Below are 23061 nucleotides of genomic sequence, written 5' to 3'. Positions count from 1 at the left end.
ATAGAAATTTTTTCACGGTACACTTTTTTGGGAATGGGTTTTGAGTGAGAACCTAAAGCATTCAGGAAAAATGGGACAAAACGTAAGCTGGAAACATTCAACAACATGCCAGCATGTTTTTAGGCTACCGGGTGTCATTGAATCATGCCACAATGTCACATGTAGAATTGTCTTCTTCATTTGCTTTTAACATGCTAAAAAATAGCTTATTTTACATTCATGTTTTCATTTGTGCTTAAATTGTTTGAATGCTTTCACGTTTTTCTGTTTTAATGGCTAACTTAACACCTGGAACAGGGACAGGGTGCTAATAGGCTATTTTGTTTTTTAACTTTGGACAACCAGGCTAGCTGTTTCCCTCTGTTACTAGTCTTTGTGTAAAGCTAAGCTAAACTACGCTAAGCTAAGCTAAGCTAAGCTAAGCTAAGCTAAGCTAAACTAAGCTAAGTGGCTACTGGCTTTAGTTTCATACTTAGCATACAGACACGAGAGTAGTATCAATCTTCTTATCTAACTCTTGGCAAAAAAAAAAAAAAAGTAAAACACATATTTACTTAAGTGTTGAATCTGTTGATTAATTCTCCAATTAATCCTGTTATGACAGTCATCATAACTTCCCAAATCTTTAGGTAACTTCCTCAAATTGCTTGTTTTGTCTGACTTATAGTACTAAGCTCAAAAATATTCAGTTTAAAAAGATCAGAAAAATATCCCCATGTTTCTAAAGCACCCACATTATTGGCATTTTTTAAATAGATTACATACAAAATAAATCAGTTATTTATTTGCACTGGGTGAATCTGATAAATCAGCTGTAGACTAAGCACCTGATATTATTTATATGACCATTTATGACCATTTCTAGGTTTATTTAACAAATAGAAAGGTAGAAAACTCAAACGTAGATAAAGTAAATCCATGAGAATAAAAACAACAGCAAAACAGTGCTAAATTCAGGCACTTAAAGGATCCTTACTTTATTTTGTGTGGTAATACAAAAGCATACAGAATTATAGAGGATAGTAGAGAAGATCCCTTTCATTGAATTCCATTAGATCGTACACATAAAATGACTAATAATTACATACAAGCCTTTTCTCTGTAGCTACATCCACAAGTACCCCAGCCCTCCACCAAAAGCATGCATGGTCTCTTTGCTGTAAACAGAGCTCAACTGTTCTTCATACCTATTGGTATTTTGTTGGTAGAAAAAAAGACAAAACTATAAGTATGCCATGAAACAAAAGGTGATGGAACTTCATACACAGATCACACTTGTCAGGCCAGGATGTTTACAATCATCATTTTATAGAATGAAACAGGAGCGTTCCAAGATCTGCACTTGACCATGTTCGGAGATCGTTTTTGTTCCAACAGATTGCATGTTGTTGAACAGCTTCAGTCTATAACAAGGATTTATCTGGGGCCCAAGTAACCCTCCCATCATCTGCATGAATTAAACAATACAACATGCCCGCCTGGGCCTAGAAATAACATCTAATTATGACATGACATAAAAACTTAGAGATACAATATATTGCAAATGGAAAACTTAAGATGGGTCGGTTCACCCAAATAATAAAAAACATTGTCTCAGTTTGTTGGTATCTTGTGAGACAAGCTATTTAACAGGGACGATCTCTTTAGTGCAAAGTAGTTCTCAGAAAAACTGTTTACAGTAAAGATGGTGGATCAGTGGAAAACTCCACAGAGACGTTGTTTCTACATCTTTTGTACTGATGAGCATCTTAAAAGGAAATTCCATTTACCCTCAATGTATAAAGATAGAGGGTGATATCTCTCAGACATTTTTCAAAACCTAAATAAAACCAAAGCTAACTCCATAGCAAGATACTAATAGTGAGAAAATATATATTTTTTAAATAATTTGGGTGAATCGAACATTTTCATAATTTTAGACTAGCCAGCTTGGCTAACATTCCCCACCCTGTTTGTAAAAGAAGCTGCAGCTGATTATACTGTAAATATTGTGTAGGCTGATCCAAATCAGATCACTCTTTGTTTTTACATCTCAACTCGCACTGTGCAGAGGAATGACTTTTAAGTTTTCATAAAGATTAACAGTTGTAGACAAAATGAGTGAGATCTTTTTTCTTTTTTTTTTTTAAACTACAGTTGCTTTCAATCTCATCCTCTCAAGTGTGTCACTCAACCCAAGAACAATCCCTATAAATACGATCCTACCTGCAGACCTATTGACTGTGCAAAATAGTTGATAAATGGCAGGCTACTCCAAGCATCGACTAGCGACATAAATAGAAATGGAAGACTAGTCTCATTCTATAAACACAGAATGGACCCATTTCGGCTTATGAGATAAAGAATTTTTCTTCATTTAGGTCAGAATTTATGGAGGGCTAAATTACCCGGCTCATTTTTGATGATGCAGGCTTTAATTTGTCCTCCATTTCCTCCTCAAAATTCAATAAGGAAGAAAAGGAGGAATGAGAAGTTATGAGGGGACAGAGTAAAACATTCAGGTAGTCTATTCTATCAGTAACCCTTTAGCAAATACTCCCAACATAAGTGAGAATGAATAGGAAGAGACCTGTGTGAGGGCAAAGAGCATCAATAGCAGTGTGATTTGCTATCCTTTATCCTTGCTTAAGCATGTGGGAGGGTATATGGAGACCAGACCAGGATTTGATTCTGGCCACATCTTGTAGTAATGTAGAGATGATGTTTCCTTTGTGAAGAAGGGAAACTTGGCCCCAGTCAAAATCTTCATATTCACCATGACTACTGCTGCCATCTGCTTTGTTCTTTGATGTCATCTAACATTAACAGAAACCCATCTGTTTGTAGTGTTGACATTTTGGAGTATATCCAGCCTCGCAGCAGCAGATAATATACCTCACTGTGTGAAGCAGCCAGTCGTTTTTCATTTAGAGACTGTTCCAACCAACCAAATATAACTTGGGGAAGCCCACCACCAATCAGATTGCACTGAGTTTTAACATGGACTGCCAGCAAAACGTCATCCGGAATAGATGTACAAACAGGCTCCCCAACCAAAAAATAGATTGTCTCATTAAGTGAAGTCCTTCAACCAATTAAATAACACAGACCATAGCCAGATCTTCCAGTCCAACCAATCAGGTGTTTTTCATTTAGTGAATGCGGCTACCACGGCCCACATAAGTTCGTTGACGTTGGGCTTTGCGCTCTCCTTCTCCGGCTCCAGCTCCAGCAGAGTGTGGACTCTCTTCATGCCAAGGTCGTACTGGTCGTCTTGAAGTGGGGCGAAGGCATTCTCTAGAACGTCGGAGGAGTGGGCAAGAAGAATCAGGGCCAGAACCCGCTTGTCCATGCGGTGGGGATCGTTGACCCACTTGTCCAAAACGGATTCCTGGACCTTCTTGACGAGGCGCTGTAGGAAGGAACATAAACACGTACGTTTATAGCCATCATATGCATCACATGCATTCAGCTGGGTGAAAGACCTAAAGTAACAACTAATTAAATGGAGACAACAGTTTTTGAAATTGGTCCAGTGCTTAAACAGGCTGCAATGTAACATTACCGACCCTTTGCACACTGTTAATTTGCTACCAATTAAAGTGCTTGTTTTTTCAACTGGTATGCTAAAATTGTTATTTTATCATCGTAAACACACTACACCCAAAGTCAACAGAAACTAAATAAAACTCACCAAACAAGACAACTACCAACTCTGGTTTGGTGGAAATAAAAATTACAACAGCCCAGTCAGTGATGAAAGTATGCAGGCTCTACACATGCTGAAATGACTGTTTATTTAAATAGAGTTTTGTGGGTTTGGCAAAGGCAATTTTAAGGGCTGTTTCTGGTTAAACAAAAAGGATCTTGCTCCTCAAAATCGAGCACTTTTAGTGGACGTAAATTGACAATGCCAAAGCCCGGAGTCGTCACACTGCAGCCTGTATCGCTTACTAACCAATTTCAAAATGTGTTATTCCCATTACTCACTTAAACACAAAAACATTAGTAAAGGGTCCAGGTAAAATAAAAAAAGCAACCCTGAGTTATTTAAATATAAAGCCCCAGATAATTAGCTTATCTTAGAATTAAGACTCAAAGCAGGGGCAAACAGCTAGCCTGGCTCTGTCCAAAGGTAAACATACCTGCCTATAGCAGCTCTAAAGCTCACTATTTAACACATAATTTCAGTTGAACTTTAACAGGATCAAATGTAGCTGTTACTGTTACAGATCAAACAGACAATTAAGCGGAGACTGTGACTGTTAGCCTCACTCTCATAAAAACTGAATCCTGTTTACAGACTGAGCATAAAAATACTGCTTGTATCATAAAGTTTTTACATGTAAGAGTCTTCAACAGCACACAAGTGACTTGGTCGCCCCAAAATGAGTCACGTAACATCCCTACACCTTACCTGTTTAATGATGCTGTTGGTGAGTGGATGTGTGGTCATGTCAAAAAGAAGGAAGTTCTGTTTCTCTGTGGTGAGCACGCCTTTCTCTACCAGGTTCTTTGCCAGACGCTCTCTAACATTTCTCAGCTGGTAGTGCAGCTTCAGGGGATTCCAGGTCTCTCCTAAAGAACAACATAAGACCCATTTTAGGACATTTAACACAGCCATACATAGACAATGTCATGTTCACACGTTAATGTCGCTGCTTTCAGCGTATTCATATTTTTTGTTGATGTTGAAATGTTTTCAACGACAGTCCCCGTAAATTGTTGCTGTCCATTTATTGTCAACTCATGGAAGATTTGAATCAACTTATAATTTAACTTACACTGACAAATGAGAAATAACACGAGCAAAAACAGCAATCAGAAAGAAAATATGTCACCTACATACAGTATATCAATGATATTGACTAAGAGTTGGGATACAAATCTATGCTGATGATGCAGGTTTATGTGTGGCAGGAAAACCATCACGTATTTCTGCAAACAGGCTAAAAGACTGATTGGGCAAGGTGGAACACTAGCTTGACACTTCTTGCCCAACACTTAGTGTTAAAAAATAAATGGTCACAATGTGTTTCAGAACTACTGAGCTACTAATCACAGACATTTTCAAAGTGAGGATGAAAAATAATGACTTAGAGACACTAAAGGATTTGGAATTGTTTTGGACTCTAAATTAAGGTTTGACAATCACATCCCAAAAAGTTGTGTAGGGCTATTTTTCAACTTTTCAACCATACTATCAAAGTTCTGGGCAAGACACTACTAAGGACCTGTGCTCACATAGCGTCTTTGTTTGTTTGTTTTTTTGAGTGACTGCATCTTATTAATTGTTCCCAGTGAGGACAGAGCTCGTGCAACTGCCCAGAGAAAAGGTCCACCCCTAAAGTCTTTTTCAGAGCATTTTATTATGCCGCCACTCTGAGCACCTCCAGTTGAAAATCTCTCAACTTTTCAGAAAGGTGCTTATGTTGTAACTGCTGCTCCTTTAGCTACAGTCTATCCTGAGCTGTATAAAACTATCACAACAAAGCCAGAAAAGCCTATTTGTGGGATAAATTCTGCTGGACACTGTATGTTGCTGCTGAATGTTGTACTTTTATCACTGTACATACTGTAAGATGTGTAGTCAACACTCTGTTATTGTAGCGTTAGCTACATTAGCTACCAGCTAAAACTGATATCAAGATATTGTTATCACAGAAACAAAAGTCATGCAAAGTGTGTCATTAAAAAACGCTCTATGGGGATCTAGTCAGAAGGTTGGCGGTTCTACCCCTAGATCCTCTAGACCACATGTCGTAGCACCCTTTGTCAAGATATTAAACCACAATTTGCTCCGGATGGCTGTTCCATCAGTGCGAGATGTGTTTGAATCTTTTAAAAAAAATTAGGAGGTGGCACCTTGTACAGTAGCCTCTGCCACCATATGAATGTGAGTGTGATTCAGTGAATGCGACTCCTAATGAACGTGCCTTGAGCGGCTGAACGACTAGAAAACAGCTATACAAGTGCAGGTCCACTAGGTTTCGACTTTTAATGAAGCACTGGAATGAAGTCCTCAGCGCCCCGTCACAGCTTTTCTGCCAAAGAAAAACACCCTGTGAACACATGCCCTAAGATTTCATCATTTCAATATCCCAAGGAAGTATAATCTTCTCAGTTTCGACAATTTCATTAATCTCTGGGGCGGCTGTGGCTTAGGGGGTTGAGCAGGTCTTTACCAATCTGAGGGTCAACAGTTCAATTGCTGGCCACTGCAGTCTGCTTGTCTAAAAGTCCCTGGGCAAAATACTGATGGTGTGTGAGTGTGTGTGAATGCTTATCTGATGAGCAGGTGGCACCTTGTATAGTGGCCTATATAAATGCAGTCCATCCCTTTACTATTTACTTCAACCAAACATTTGGCTTTGAATGCGTAAACCGTTCAGTTACACCCATGTTCAACTAGACTCCCCTGTAATGCTACTCACACCAGAAGTACATCATGAGGAAGTTGCAGATTTAGACACTGTAGGACTTTCTTTAAACAAACTGCATTCTGAAATAATGCACAAGCCTACAAAATTCCCTTCCTGCTAGTGCAAAACATATTATTTTAATTTATTTCTACAATAGAAAAGTCCTGCCTAAAACCTGGCCAGAACTGTAATCATGGCATCAGCTAGTCATCATTTCATACTTGAGTTGATGTTATAAATGTTTTGCAGTCTGCTTTGTTTATTTAACTAGTCTGTTTGAATGTTTATTTGAGTGCCGTCATGGATGATTGCTGTTGTGTTTAAAAACACACGCTGTTTACGTTTTAAGGTTTTTATTTATAACATGCATTTTCAGTCATTAAACCATTGCTGCCCATCGAGGGACTTGTGTTGGAAATTAGCTTCACCCATATACATGTGTTCAGTAAATGTGATACTGTTTCACATTTTATTAAAATCTAAATAATGACTGCTGCATTTTATGTCTGTTTTTGTTGCTTAGCTGTGAGTCACTGCTTCATGCTGCTTGCATCACTGTTTGTGCTAAAATGCTGTTTGTTGTTGCTGTGTTATTGAATTCCTCTTTTTTATTGCTATTGCTGTCTTTGTGGTGTCCTGCTGTGTATGTTCTGTGAATTTAGCATTTTCCAGGTATCAAAGCATCTTGCTAAAGCACTGCAGTTGAAAATAAGCCAGCTGGCTAACATCAGCAAAATGGTGATTAACATCTGTTGTCCTTATTAAAAAAAATGAATTAAATAAAAAAATATTAATAACATGTCCAAGAGTAGATTAGATGTGAAATGAGTAGATTATTACAAGGTTTGGTTATCAAAGTAGGTATGCTTTATCTCACCACTCAGCAGCTCTATCCAGCTCTGGACCGTCTCTGGAGGCTGGGTTTCTTTAATGTGCTTCAAGGCCTCATCCAGTAGCACATCTCCTGTCGGGGCGTCTGACTTGCAGATCACCTTTGCAAACACAAGAGACGTATTTGAACTAGGATGGCTGCTAATGTCTGCCTCACTTAACACATATAAGCATATCCTGTGAGTACAGGAACTACAGTACAGTGTGTGCTTTTCAGCAAAAAACAAAGATAAGCAAAGGGATTAATTTCTTGGTAAGAAGACTATTACTAATCCCCGGGGCTCCCACACATTTTCATGGATTCAATTTCAAAACTTTTCTTCTTGTCCTACTTACATTTTTCACATATCAGATTCAAACTCTGTTCATAGATAATTTCAATTGGCTGACATTAATTAAAGGAGAGAAGGAAGGATGAAATACGGAGGAAATAAAGAAATGTATGGGATGGTAAAATAAGCCTATTGCATTGACACATAGGCTTTTTAAGCCTTTTTCTGTCTCTTTGGGGTCATTTTGAATGGTTTGGGGTTCTTTTGCTTCTCTGTGGTCATTTCTATATCTGTGGTTGTTTTGCTTGTCTTTTGGGACCTTTATCATTTCTTAGTGGTCATTTTGCATCTCTGCAGTTGTTCTGTATCTCTGCTGTCATTTTACGTCTCTTTGGGGTTCTTTTGAATTGTCGTGGTTGTTCTGCATCTCTTTGGGGTCATTTTGCGTCTCTTTGGGGTTCTTTTGAGAGGGCTGAGGTTGTTTAGCATCTCTGTGGTCTTTTTTGCAAATGTCAGTGGTTGTTTTGCCTGTCTTTGGGGAACTTTTTCATTTCTTTGTGGTCATTTTGCTTGTCTGTAGTTTTTCTGCATCTTTTTGAGATCGTTTTAGCGTTTCTTAGGGGTTCTCTTGAATTGTTTGGGGTTGTTATGCATCTCTCTCTGGTCGTTCAATATTTCTTTGAAGTTGTTTTGTGCCTCTTTGGGGTCCTTTTGCATTTCTTTGTGGTTGTTTTGCATCTCTATGGGGTCGTTTTATGTGCTTTTGGGGTTCTTGTGAGTGGTTTGGGGTTGTTTTGCATCTTTTTGTTCATGTTGACTTTGCATTTATCATTTGATCATTTTGCATCTCTCTGTGGTCATTTTGCTTGTCTGTAGTTGTTCTGCATCTTTTTGAGTCCATTTTGCATCTTCTAGCTGTTCTCTTGACTTGTTTGGGGATGTTTTGCATCTCTCTGGTCGTTCTACGTCTCTCTGAAGTTGTTGTGTGTCTCTTGGGGTCCTTTTGCATTTCTTTGTGGTCGTTTTGCATCTCTTTGAGGTCGTTTTATGTGCCTTTGGGGTTCCTTTAAGTGGTTTAGGGTTGTTTTGCATCTCTGTGGTCGTGTTGCATCTCTTTGGACTCCTTTGAACGACTTACATCTGTCTGTGGTCGTTTTGTGTCTCTTTTGGGGTTCTTTTGAATTGTTTGCCATTGTTTTGCATTTATGTGATAATTTTGCATCTCTTCTGAGTCATTTTGTATCTCTTTGGGGTCCTTTGTCTTGAGTCACTTGTTTCACTATTTTGCATTTGTTTGAGGTCATCCACAGACAATTACTGTCAAAACTTTATTACATAAACCAAAGTTCCAGGAATTTTGAACCATGATTTTTACTAATTCCATAACTTTTCCAGGCCTGGAAAATGAGATTGTGAAATTCCATGGATTTTCCCAGGCATTCTATGAGCAGGGGAACCCTGACTCTCTACAGAACAAATAAATCCTTCAGCTCACGGGGACAAAACTGAAAGGAATCAGGTGTCTTTTAGCATTCAAGAACATTTATACAGTTCGCTTTCTGAACACCTGATCACATCTTCACACTTCTCACCTTCCTGGAGAGCAGACTTTTCCTCCTGACACCGCAGGGCTCCAGCTGTAGCCGTCCTCTGAGAGCCAGCTCCACCAACATGCACCCGCGAAGACCGGAAGAAATACAGTCGTTCCAGAAAGACGTGTAGCCCTGAGAGGAGGAGGAGAAAAGGTGCAGCGCTAGTTAATTTAGCTGACGTGTTGGTTGGAGTGTCTGGTATCTGAGTGCTTCCAGGTTGAAAAGGAGGCGCGTCGTTGAAGCTGGATGGTTGTCAAGAAAAGTACACAGGTAACACAAGCTACGAGAGCTGTGTAGAAAGTAAATTATCTTATTAGCTTAACGTCGGCTAATCCCTTTCATTCAGGAAACCGCCTACCGTCTTTTCCCGAGGAACACCATAATGCAGCTATAGCGACAAAATTGACACACGCTAATGTTATTTACATTTGTTTGTAAACGAGTTTAATAATAACCAGCGTTTAAAACTGTACACTTTACAACCGCCGCGGTCAAATAAATCTGGGAGACATTAACTAGCATCTACAAACGAAGTTAACTTTGTTGACATTTGCAAACACGGCTGGTGACGCACCGTAAACATTGTGTTAGCTAATGTTGGCTAAACTGCTGTTGAACGACATAGTTACCAGCTATCCGGATTAAAAACAACGCACACCTCTCGATCCTTGAGGCCCAAGAGTAACACCTCCTCCATCAGAGTGAGCCTGGTTTCCTTCGAGTCCCCCTTGTCGTCGTCCTCCTCCTCCTCCCCGCGGCGCGCCTCGTCCTCCTCCCCGCCGGACTCCCTCTCTCTGTCGGCGGCGGCGCTGCGGATGGCCTCGGTCCTCCGCTGGACGAGGCCCGAGTTTCTCTGGATAAGAGTGGTCATAGCTGGTGCTGCGAAACGATCGAATCCCAAGAAAAGCGCCTACCTCGACCAGCCAGGAAGCCACGCAGCATGTAACCTGGATATTAAAGGTGAAAACGGTGAAACGGTCGACCGAGAATAAACACGGCCGCTGACGGTAAGATCAGCTCGGGATTCCTGCTTCGGCTCTGCCTACTTCCTGATCCAACATGGTGGCGGTGGCAATGACGTCGGTTGTGGGCTGAACCGCTGAACCTGAACGCATCTCGCCTGTTGCCTTCAAGTGCTATCAGGAATACTCATAGACTGTATATAAAGATTTTATATTATTTTACTTTATATTTTGGTTAAAATCTTATTTTTTTTTAGTTATATGTCTTTGTAAACAGTCTATGGGACAACTATGGGAAAATCTAAATTTTTAAAACATCTGTCGACTATAACATCTCATAACCACCAGTGGTGGAAGAAGTATTCAGATCCTTTACTCAAGTAAAAGTACTGATACCACACTATGGAAATACTCTGTTACAAGTAAAAGTCATACAAAGAAAATGGTACTTAAGTAAAAGTAAGTTAAAACAATATCTAACTTAAGATTATGTGATAAAAAAATAACCAAAACTATGAATTTACGCAAATGATATAGCTTTATTGGTTAACTAAGTAAACCCTTAGCCTATGTGTGTTCATACTTTTGTCTATTTTATTTTCTTCATTGTTTGTCTGGTTTGTATCTACTTTTGTATTACATTTGTATTTTTTGTGTTGACCACTGAATGTATTGTTTTTCAAGACGGTTAGTAAAAAGTTTTTATTTTTTAAAGTATTAATTTTCTTTAAAGTATCAAAAGTACGCAATGCAAAAAACAATCTAAAATTAAGAATGAACACAACACACCTAAAACCCTCAAATTATTTAAATCAAAATTGACCCCCCCCCCAAAAGAAAACCTCAAAATTCTATATAAACAGAATAAGACACCCCCAAAGTCAAAATAGTTTCTTTATGAAGAAAAAAAAAATCCAATCTCAAATTAATATAAAAAGAAACCATTCTGAAAGATTATAAAATGTAATGAATATTTAAATGCATACATGGTAGTTAGAAAGATTTATTCAGTGTGATGTTGCAGAAGTTTCAAAAATTAGACAATAGCCGACTTGTTTGGGAAAAAGGCTTTTTTTTTTTTTGGAAGATACACGTTGTTTCGAAATGTTCTCTGTTGACTGTTGCATAAGAATTAAAAAAGGGTGCCAACCTTATTGTAGTCACCAAGAGGTAATGTGATACAGGTCATATACAGATAGTGGTGTTTACTTGAGAAAATGACACTTGAAATATAATGCAGTGAAAATTTAAAAAAAAGAATTTAAGCAGACACTAAATGGCAATTAGAAAAAATAAAGAGTGAAATGGAATAAAAGTTAATATTGAATCCGAGAAACCTGCACATAAAATCACAGAAATTAAGAAAAATGTATTGAAATGAAAGGAAAATTGTGTGGCTGGACAGAAGTCATTTCACCTGCTGGGGTGCTGGTGCTCCAAAGCCAGACCCTTAATCTATAGACCAGACTGTGTAAACCGCATCTATCTAAAAGACCGTGTGTCTTTTAGTAAAAAGAAATTGTAAATGTGTGCACCTTTGTGGGAGTGTTGTAACGAGTACTATTGAAAAGGAAGCCAGCATTGCTTTCAGCAAAACTACCCTGTTATAACGTTTTTTAGAATGTTTTCACTGCTAAAAGGCCTCCTATCTTCAGTTTGCATTTTGTTTTTAAGAAATTTGATCTAAAATCCATGTTAACACTGACACTGTTGTCAGCAGCCCCCCTGCTCAATAACACCATGGGAAATTTAACAGTATAGTATAAGTAATATATATTTAAATTATATATAAACTTTCTATTCAGAAAAAATTTAAATGATACACGGCATGAACAGTTAATTTTTTTCTTTTTCTCCAAAAAGCCACAGTGCAGTACAGACTGTCAACACAAGGTGGTAGACTGCGTGCAGGAAAGAGATGCCTTGTCTGCAAGTATTTTAGCTCTACTTTCTGAAACTGATGCTGCTGAATACACTTTCAAAGAAGGCCAGTTATCAGTGGACCACTCTATCACTGGCAGAGGCCCATGTGATAATGAGGTAGCAAATAAACTCCCAAACATCCTCCACTTAACCTCACTCCCTTTCCATGTCCTCCACTCTGAGTTACTTTGTGATGTTGGGCAGAAGGGAAAAAAATGAGAAGTTGCAAATTCCATTGGCTTGTAAAGGTCTTTTTGCTTTGTTATAGCAAGTAAAGCACAAGTGTAACTCAGAATAATAATGAGCCAGCATGCAGAAAACCTGGCTGCTGGAATTGGAATAATTATGTTTTTTCAGCAATGACTTAAAAATTTCTTCCATTAAAAAGGAAGAAACAGCCACGACAATATGTGCTTGGTGGCAAGTCATTAGTAATATTATTATAATTATAATCATTTTTTGTATTGTGTTCTTTAGGTTGTGCTCCAAAATTCAACACGTACTGCTCTTTTTTTTTTTATATACAGTACCTAGCACAGTGACAATACAGTACATATCTGGAAGAACAGTCATAACAGATGTGCAAGGAGTCCAGTACCCTCTAGTGGCCTTGCTAACTGGTTGTGCAGACGGATATAATGTAGTTTTCATGCTTGGACTGGCAGTAATCAGTGCAGCACTGTCTTGCATGGCCTTAAACAAAAGTCATCTTATTGAGGGGCTTTTTCTCCCAACAGAAACCTCACTATTCTAAAGAAAAATGCAAAGTAACTGCAACCTTTCATATGTTTTATGATCCCTAATGCCAAGAAACACTAGTCTAAATTGAATATAAACTATATAATTCACTGAAAATCTAATTAGGTTTTAGATCAGCTCATGACTTATGTCCTGTGCTCCTGTCTTAAAAGCGATTCTCACTATACACAAATGTGTCATGCTGTTCTGGACAAAACTGCAAAATTATACAAAATTCATCTTTTAGCAAAGAATTATACTTGTCAAGTACATAGCCGAGGTAATTTGTTCCTTTACATTCGTGACTCATGACAATGTGATTCACATCTGAAGATGTTTTTGAATATTCCTGCTTTGGGTGTTTAGTCTGCAATCAGTCAGTGAAGAGGAGTCCCACACTCGCCCTGGGAGACGAAGCTCTCCTTTTATGGCCAGTTGAGTCAGGTATCGGGGGCTCAGTCCCCATCAGCTGTGAAAAATTTACAGACAAGAAGACACACTGTGACCTTCTGACCACTTCTTTTATGAATGATGTTTCTAAATGATTCGTACAGCATCTGTAAATCGGAATTTAAACCTGGAAGAAATAAAAAAAATAAACAGAGATGAATAAACTGGATTCAAGGTCTCAAAACAAAACAAAACCATTATCATCAGAGTTTCCAAATGACAATGAGTGAAGCAAATCATGGTGTAAATTCAGTTAGTATGGTCAATTAGTCATCAGTGTCAAGCCAGTAGCTTCCCACAGTATGTTAATAGCTGATTACATGCAGCATTGACATCAGATCAAGAACAAGATTAATTAATCAAAAGATAAAACAAAACTGTTAATCCCTGTAGGAGATCAGATAATTACAGAAGCAATCTTAGCTATAAATACATGTGTGACAATTACAATGGCTATATTTTGCAGTCATTTTGAAAGCCTACCTTAAGAGTAATTTGAAAAAATACAGTTTGTACTATGGTGAAAAACCACTGTTCAATAGTAACAACATTTTTTTCTGCTGGTGCAAAGAGCACTGTTTAAGTACTGTAGACAGAGGAAATAATAATAATTTTAAAAAAGGCTTGAATAAACTGATGCTTTGTTGAAGATGGAAAGTTTCTGTTTGCCAAGGCACCTCATGGTCTCCTGAGCTTAATAAAACAAGTATAGACCACAACCAATCAATAAATAATAAATTGGCTGAAGTCATTCCCATATAATACCTTTTAGGAGGACTAATGGCAACATTAAAAAGTCAAACTGGAGTGATGCCCTAGTCTTCTTTTTTTAGGCCTAGATTAAAGATCCAGCGTATTTGAGTTCAGCACTTTGTCTTATTTTTATGAATCAATGTAGGCCATATTTATAACTGAGATAAATGTCAAGCAGCCTGCTCCTGGTAGGTGTGCTCTGCAGTATTGTTTCAGTAGTGACGGTGAGGGCTCACTTTCAACTTGAGCTGTTTCGTGACACCTGAAAGCCTCAGCAAAGAGGGGCAGTTAACCCACTAATCCGGCTTTGTGAGGCCCCTGGAGATTTCTGTTCAAAGTAAGCCACAGACTTGTTTCCTACAATACATAGCTACATGCCTGTGGTACCTTATTCAGCTTTTTCTTGGGCTGAGAGCTAGAAGCTGCATATATCTTGACGCTTGTGCTTTTCGTTAGCCTTCTAGCTAACCCGGCTAATGTGCTAAAGCTAACTTCACCTCAAACTCACTTTTGATTTAAAAAAAAAAAAAGTTCTCATAATATTACATTTCACAGTGTTAGCTTTTGGTATTGTTTAATTTGTGAGTACCTACATTATATTTTTTTTTTGCACAATAAGATTTTTAAGATAGCTTTAAAGAGAAATTTGCTACTAGCAACTAGCATAACGTTAGCATCTCCGGTCACCTGCTAAACAGTTTATCTTAGCATTTGTGTTTGGTCTGTCTCCTGGTTTAGCAGTGGCTGTGGTGACGAAATTTAAGATTTTTTTTTTTTTTTTTAAAGATTTATGAAATAAAAGCACACCAGAGGATACTATGTGAATTTAAGAGTGCCAATTATTCTGAATGACAACATACAAAACTTCTTGAATCTTAAGTGATCAATAGCAGAGGATGTAATCAATGTCCTATTGTAGTAACAGCTGTAAAAACTTCATTTAAAGTCCTGCTTTCAAAATGCTACTTAAGTTAGTAGTAGGCTATGAAATGTATGTATGCAAACAAATAGCCTCTGTGATGTGAATACTGAGGCACCATTGTAAGTCAGTGTTTTGTTGTTGTTGTTGGTCACTGTGGGGCGAATTGAAGTTGATTTATGCTGTTGGGTAGTTTAATGTTAAACTGCTTTGTGGTCTATAGGCTATAAACTTGGTTTTAACCCTCTGAAACCTGGATCAACATCAGTGTTCTTGTGAAAAGAGAGGTAGGGAGAAAATTATTAGAAAATAAACAGGAAACTAATTAGAATTCAATATTTTAAGTTAATTACATTTACTTTTTAGCACATTCTCCAAGTCATTTCCTTGTTTGGATTTTTTAAAACCATTTTTTTGTGCAAATTTTCTAGTAACTTGTTAATAATTTCTTGCTAAATTTGGTAATATCTTGTTACTCCTTGCCTTCCTCATGTTTTTGAGCCAATTTGTTCAGGTTTCAAAGGGTTAAATATAAAATCCTTATTTGTAAAGTCACTTGTACTGTGACCATAGCTGTCAAATAAATTTAGTGGAGTAAAAGCTTCAAAATTTCCCTCTGAATTGTTGTGGAGTAGAAGTATATTGTATGAATAGAAATACTCAAGTATGGCAAAAGTACCTACACCTCTGACTTACAAATGGTATTATTAGAATGTGGTACATTATGATCAGTTGAACTCCCTACTTGCATCAGATAACTGGCCACATAATCTCTTTGTTCATCTTTGAAGATCTCTGCCAAGAAAGTCTTCAAACATTGCAAACAGACTAAAAGTAACAAACACTGTCTTCTCCTCTGACGTTAAAGAGCCTGTAAGTGTGGCCCTAAAAATTCCTTGGAGAGATAATGCTCCAGACGGTTGCAAATATGCTCTGTATAAACAACCATCTCCACAACCATCACAGCCAAGACAGTCGGCCGACACTCTGACCATCTAGGTAGAATATTTGCACTCAGTCCAAGATGCGAAGGCGTTACAGCATTAGGCCCGGAATAAATCTAATAAATCCCCTCATGCTTAAGTCTGTGTTGGGGTGTAAAACTGTGTAGGAAGATTTAATATCTAATCAAACCAAAAAACTAAACACATTTTGGTATTTATAAAAATCATGAAAGTTACTAATATATACTCTGAAAACCACCATCTTTTTAAAATGCAAATATCACACTGGATGCAAATCTTTTTTGACATATCAGCTGATCATCTGCTACCCCACTGACACTATTAATAAACTTCTAGGCCCCTGTGAAGCCTACCAGAGATCCATGGTTTCAAATGCTACGAACAAAACATCTGTATTTTTCACTTTGTACATTTTTTCTCACTGATCCAGCAGTTCTGGTCTTGACAAGAGGCCTAAATCACTCCCCAGAGCCTTAAAAGAGGCCACACTCAGGCCCATATTGGAGCCATTTCCTGTCTCTGGAGTGGGCAAAAGGTTGACCCTTAGTGCCCCCTTTATATAAATGCACAAGAACACACTCACATATGCACACACTCTTTTAAGACAACACCCCCACAGAGAGAACTAGGGGAGTCACTTACCATTGCACTGCACTAAGTGAATTACAGAATTTCTCAATTGAACGTTACACCGCATCTCACTGGAGAATAATGGCAAAGAAAATACAATTACATTTAATAGCCTGTGATATTGAAAAGCCCCAGTGAATACTACAAGGCTGAGAAAAAGCAGAATATCAATTCAGGGATCGTATGTAGACGGTTTGAAAAGGAAGACCCTATCAGTTTTCTCGCAGCTTGTTGCAATAATAAGAAACAAGATAGGAAAAGAGGCCAAACTGTGTGGAAATAATTGAAGATAAAAGGTCACATCTGCAAATTTCTCAGTTTTGAACTGGTGTGAAACAGAAGCTTGGTGCAATTTATAGTGCGATTATGAAAGCAGCATGCCCAAGGACGTGTTGGCTCCGAGGCCAGGTGGGCTGAATAAGGCTGTATGCCACACACTCAGCCAACAGTAAGAATACTAAACAAAACAGAGAGTGAAAGACAAAGAATAATGAGGTGAAAGACCGAAAGAAAAAGAGTCCTTTTCAACATTTGCTCCAATTCAGAACAATTAGGGGAAGTGCTTTGCCTTCGTCTCATTGTGACATGAATAATAAACATCACAATGAGGCAATACATCTACAGCTTATATTGCAATTGAACAAAGAGTAATTTTACTTCACAGTGGATGCTTGAGTATTGAAAGCCTTGTATCTAGGACACAGATCATTTGAGTCTTTTATCATGTGCATATGGCTGAATGAAGTCATTGTCTCAGTATCAGCCAGATACAGAAAACATGACACGCAAAAGAGGAATTGTAACTTGTTGGGCTAATCTTGTTTGACAGTTTTTTTTAATAAATTGCAACGATTAAAGCTAGGCCTACAGCTAGAGTCAGCTTGATTAAAATTGCAGGTTAATCGGTTCCAGTTTGTTTTAAGAGACTATAATTGATATTTTTTATAAGTGAAATCAGTGTGACAGTGTGAAAGGGATACCTCCTAGTCATGGACCTACAGAGAAGTAATACCTGAATCTGTAGTTCCCTCAGCTTTGCAGAGCTTTAAAGTGAGTTTAGGCTCAATGTTTAACTGTTCAGCTTCAACTTTACCGTTTTGCTTTTCTCTTACCACTCTCATAGCGTCGTTTTTGGATGCTAAAAGCCCCACTGTGCACCACCTGCAGCAGACCAACAAAGTTAGCTGGTTAACTGGTGGACATATTTAGCAGCTAAAGAACCGTATAATCTCCTGAGGAGATAGAGGAGACCAAAATCTGAGCCAATAGAGAATTCATCTGACTTAAATTAGAAATGATGTTTCTTTGTAACTGCTGGATGTGTATACAAGCAACTATTTGCCAGCTAGTCAAACACATCAACTTAAAAGATGATGAAGTGTCTAAGTTGTGTTCATAGCTGTTCCCAAGTTTGCATTTTGCCAAAACTGGTCATAGCAGACCAAGTTATGCTGTAGCAGCAAAAATGATGCAGTGATGCATTTTACCGCTCACAGACGTCATGTTAAAGAGGAAGGATGACTTATTTCCTCCTGCAAACGTTGCATTGTCTCAGATTAAAATGAAATAAAAGATGGTTTGAGGGCTAGTTTGATGTAAAGGAAAAACTAAAAGTCCTCATAATTTTTGCCACCAAAGAATTAAAATATCCTTTTTTTCTGTTTAGCCTGCAGATTTGTGTGATCCTCCCAACGGGGCCCTCCCTTTCCTCTGTTCTCCCTGGTAGATTTCTGCAGGAAGCCTTTAACAATGGGACCCCTCCAGAGGATCCGAAACCCAGCTGTAAGAACCTCTACACACACACACACCAACACACGCAGTGCAGACACATACACACACACACACACAAGTGTGACCTCGTTTATATTTGCACGTATACACACATCTACAGTATGCACAGAGACAGTCAACATGCAGCCATCCACTGACATGAACGTTAGGTAGAACCTTCCATTGTTTGAATGATAAAACAACTGACCTGACGGAAGACCGACATCTTTCGGTGAGGAGACCTCTGACTGAGGAGACCGGGATCAGCTGATGAACCTGCAGCACTGCTGACCTCACAGTGAACGTTTGGTTTGTTTGCTCTGCAGAAGTGATGGAGTAGTCTGACCCCTGCTCAGTTTAAGGCAAAACAACTTCCAGTGGAAAGTAACTCAAGTACTGTAGACACATGTACTTCATTTGATGGTCACTATTTTTTTTTGTTGTTTTACATTTCTACCCTTCTAACATTATGAAGGAAATTCACTACACATATTTGACAGCTTTAATTACTTTTCCGAGCAAGATTTCAAATGGAAAATGTATTGTCTATATTAAAAGTGAAACATTGTTATAGATTAACTTGCCCAATAGCATGCAATTTAGTTATGATAGCTCCAGCTTGGCAAACTACAAGAATAAAATGCTACTTCCACATTAATGCATTATTCAATACTATTATATATATAAGAATATAGCATTCAATGTTTGTCTGTATGAAATAGTTTTGTTTTTGTTTTGACATTTTTTCCCTTTATTTGGTTTTACTTATTAGCAGCAGTAACCCAGTTGTCTTTGGTTCGGTACTTTTACAGAGTGAAGCATTTTTTTCTTTTTTTTCTTAATACAAAATAGTTTTATTTTTGACAGTTAAAAGATTTCTTCTTCCCCACAATAACCATTTATATATCCATTACTCAACCTGTATTATTTTGAATTGGTGAAGAGAAATTTGTTTTTCTTTCATGCCTCCATGGTGAATAAATTATAAAACAAAGAGAACTTTATTGTTTCATTAAAGTCATAGGGGTCTGCATTTCAAAACAGCAAAATGAGTGCTCAGTACAGCTGGAACAGACAAAACTTTATGAAAAGAAACTGAATAGAAATAGAAAGTTATTTGTGCTGTCTTTAAAGCCAAACTCCATGGACCAAAAAAGTAATTTTAACTTACTGAACACAGAAGCTGCAGGTCTACCACTGCTTCGATCAGTTAGTTTATGTTTTTGTGTGAATTTGGTGTTTCAGTTCAGTTCAGATTTATCAAACTCACACAATATCGCATGTAATTTCAGCATTACACGGGACGAGTAATTGATGTAAAAATCATCATGGTGATTAAGTATTTCCTCAAGTTCAGTTTCCTGGTAATCCCTCAGTACTTCAGCAAGATGTGGAGTTTTGAACTTTTATTTGCACACTTTTATTTGTACTTTAACACCGTTGTAATTTAACTTTCAGTGAAGTAAAAGATCTAAACACACTACTCAAAGCAACGTTTAAGTGTGAAAATTCCCTGGTTCACTGCAGATTTAGCCAGTACAACACAATAATCCTGACCAGATGACTTCTTATGTTGTTCATCACTTGTGGTCAGAGGCCAACCGATGTTCAACCCCCCAAAAAACAGGATTTGTGGTCAAAAAAGTCAAGTCAAAGTGAACATGATGAGGAGGCATGGAGACCTTATGATCTTAATCATCATCTGGTTACTCAAGGGGAGACAGACCACAGAAAGGTCAAACACACATGAGCGTACACATACACGATATTCCCACTGAGTTCCACAGCATATACCTGAGGAGATCCGACCCCCCCCCCCGTGGGTCTGAACTGGAGCACTTGTGCCCTTCTCAGCCCTTGAACTCATGTATACCATAGGAGACCTGTCAGTGTGACCAAAACTAGATCCCTCAAAAATTACCTTCCTCACAGTTATGACAGGAGTAATCATAAACAAAAGGTAAACTGGCAGCAAAGTTAAAGCTCCTGGTCCGCTAGTTTAATCATTGTAAACTGTCACTGGCTTGGCCCTGCAGGATGTTTTACCTTCGACAGTAACACAATCTCCATGTCTCTGTTCTTTACTGCAGCACATGGTGTAGTGTTTCTGATGCGGGTGTGTTATGAATATTTCGCTGTTACCACCTGTGGCAGCCAACCTGTAAACAAACCTCTGCCCTGCCTTTGGATCAGATGGATAGGCTGAGCTGGCAAACAAAAAAGTAATAAAAGTCAGGGGCATGCCTTATACAATTTAAACAGTCACTATGATATTACACTGAAACCATGTGAGGGAAGATACCATAAAGGTACTATTGAGTAAGAGAAAGTATCACATGCTACTATATAATTCAAAAAGTCTTAATGTATTATTCTGCTGCCTTCTAAAAAGATAAAAATGATAATTTACTAAATATGAAGTTGGTTGAGTGAGTTTAGAAGTAAATGAGCCAATTTGAAGGTGCAATGCTACGCTAAAGTGGAATCAGGCAGATGGCAAACAGACAACATCTTCTCCACTCAATATGTTGCGATGGTAATGTCATATTTACAAAGAATGCAGTAATGATAGAATAATAATGATAGAATAATGAGGGACCATGTTGAAATGACAAAAAGTTAAATATTTTAACTTAGGATGTAAATGTCGTCTAGTGTCACGTGTCTGTGCTGTTCTGTGCTGGCCTCTCCTAATTTTACTCTCCTACACCCGTCCACTAAAGTGATATCCAGTTTGCTGCTTACTGTCTGCATAATTTTATATGAACGCAGCATAAGTGATGCTTTTTCTTATTTTTCAGATGATATTGGAGCCAGTGTCTCTCCCTGGATTATTATCCAGCAGCTGTGTGATCAGGTAAATTTTATTTGTTTGGTCCTTAAGCTGCTGGTGTTGAACTAAAACTTGCCCATATGTAATGTCCATATTGTCCCCTTTAAGTATGACTCCAGTATAGGAGACCAGGGGCAGACTCCACGGTCCTGGTCCTGTGTTGAAAATTTCATTTTATATATGTGCATTTTGGGTTTTTTGCCTTTATTAGATAGGACACAGCCCATGTGTGAAAGGGGGAGAGAGCGGGAATGAGATGCAGCAAAGGCCCGAGGTTGGAATCAAACCCGTGGTCACTGCGCTGAGGAAGTGGCCTCTGTACATGGGGCTGCTCTACCAACTGAGCTACTGGGCGCCCCAAAAATAATATATTTTAAAGTTCAGCTAAAGCTAATATGAGGCTACATTTTAGTGCAAAATACCCCTTCTGTGTTACAATCCAACTGCAGCTCAGCAAGGGACACTGGGGGAACACAACAAGACTGCAGGTTTGGAAAACCTCAGACTGCTGATAGTTTTAGCTGTAAAATCGCTCAGTGGGATTCCTTCACTGCATGAATAAAGAGGAGAAACTATTACAGCGAGAAATAAGTATTTAAATGTACATATGGGCATGTAAGTACTGCTTTAAAGTACCAGTGTGCGAAATTTAGGTGCATATATTAGCAAACATGGAATACAATAATCATAACTATGTTTTTATTTGTTAATATTTACCTGAAACTAAGAATTGTGTTTTTGTTACACTAGAATTAATTTATATCTACATATGGAGCGGGTCCTCTCTTAAAGAGTCCACCATGTTGTTCTACATTAGCCCAAAACAGAAAAACCAAACGGTGGCTTTAGATAGGGACATTTGCATTTTCCTGTTAGCCACCATAGTTCTTCTACACTCACCACTCAATGCAACTGAAGCTTACGCACTAAGACAGACTTGAAAAACAAAGTGAACCCATTCTTGAAAGTGGTGAAAGTTTGTAATATGTTTCAACAGTTTGTATAAACCATCTACACCTGCTCAATCTGTTACTGCCAGCTGCTGTGAATATTAACATTTATGCCACATGAAATTCAACTTGTTCACTCTGGCCTCTAGCTTCAGCTCCATGGAACCAGACACATAACTTTTATTTGTCATTTGTCACACCGTAAGTTTGTGGATCTTGCTGCCAGTTGCACAAGGGATCAACTGCAGTGTTCCTAAATTGGTTCTGAAAGTAAAATTTTGTCGTATTTATTCCTGAATTCTCTGAACTCATCAAGTCAAAAGACAAGTCATTCAACAGGCACAGACTGGGAAATGCACAGGTGTTACTAATAACATGGCTCTGTTCTGTGAGAGTGACGGTGTGAAAGTGAGTCAGCATACACAATATCAGGACCCCGAAACTGGAGAAGCTAAATGGAAATTAGGCTTCATAAATTGTATTAGTTACACTCGTTCTTTTTATTTCTCTTGTGACATGTCAAAATTTCCCCCATGGAGAATGTTTAGTAAGAATTTGCTTCTACTGCAGCATTTGTGAAACTGCTGGCTTTTTTGTGGTCTTGGACACATAAATTGAGCTTTGTCTCCATTTTGTAAATCATAGCAAGTTGAGAAAGATGGTGGGTGGACCACAGTGAACGTCTGTAAAGCCATTGTCTACTTCTTGAAATGTCATTGACTGGCGGAGGGGGGTCAGTTTGTTCTAAATACAAAAAGCTGGACCATGCAGAACTCTTTCTTGTGCTAAATTGTGAACATAACTTTAGGAATCAACCTTGCACGACCGCCCCCACTCATGTCTCCTCCCGTGTCTACAACGCTGTCATGTCAAATGTCACGCCAAGAAATTACTGCAAGAATATGATATGCTTTAATCACAATGGCTGTGTGACTTGCCAAGAATGTGATGCCACATGCTGGAAACAACTGTGTATGTGTGTCTGCGCACATGTGTTCATGCCTATTGACAT

General features: G+C 38.3%; 1 protein-coding gene and 1 long non-coding RNA gene across 2 annotated transcripts; one reads left to right on the top strand and one right to left on the bottom strand.

Moving 5' to 3' along the window:
• Nucleotides 1-948: 948 nt before the first annotated feature.
• LOC121959788 (Golgi phosphoprotein 3-like) lies at nucleotides 949-10216 on the bottom strand. The gene is made up of 5 exons (XM_042509277.2): nucleotides 9815-10216; nucleotides 9157-9288; nucleotides 7279-7393; nucleotides 4397-4557; nucleotides 949-3391 (listed from the first exon to the last, which is right to left on the bottom strand). Exons 1-5 carry the CDS (start codon nucleotides 10025-10027, stop codon nucleotides 3128-3130), a joined length of 885 nt encoding a protein of 294 aa, XP_042365211.1. The 5' UTR covers nucleotides 10028-10216; the 3' UTR covers nucleotides 949-3127.
• On the top strand, nucleotides 9288-21112 carry LOC148186171 (uncharacterized). The gene is made up of 3 exons (XR_015775150.1): nucleotides 9288-9426; nucleotides 18163-18278; nucleotides 21068-21112. It is a non-coding gene; the product is annotated as an uncharacterized LOC148186171 (long non-coding RNA).
• The last annotated feature ends 1949 nt before the right edge of the window (nucleotides 21113-23061 follow it).

This window comes from Plectropomus leopardus, chromosome 20 (genome assembly GCF_026936395.1).
Source record: "Plectropomus leopardus strain MGB_pleo_1.0 chromosome 20, ASM2693639v1, whole genome shotgun sequence".
In the NCBI taxonomy this organism is placed as follows: domain Eukaryota; kingdom Metazoa; phylum Chordata; class Actinopteri; order Perciformes; family Serranidae; genus Plectropomus; species Plectropomus leopardus.
Note: the sequence above shows the minus strand (reverse complement) of the source record. Positions and strands in the feature narration are given on the sequence as shown.

Bases quoted from the DNA above. Each gene is read 5' to 3' on its own strand.
- LOC121959788 (XM_042509277.2), bottom strand. From the start codon at position 10,027: ATGACCACTCTTATCCAGAGAAACTCGGGCCTCGTCCAGCGGAGGACC. The intron at 7,394-9,156 runs GTGAGAAGTGTG...GTGTTTGCAAAG, and splicing joins AAAGTCTGCTCTCCAGGAAG to GTGATCTGCAAGTCAGACGC. The intron at 3,392-4,396 runs GTAAGGTGTAGG...TCCTTCCTACAG, and splicing joins CCAACAGCATCATTAAACAG to CGCCTCGTCAAGAAGGTCCA.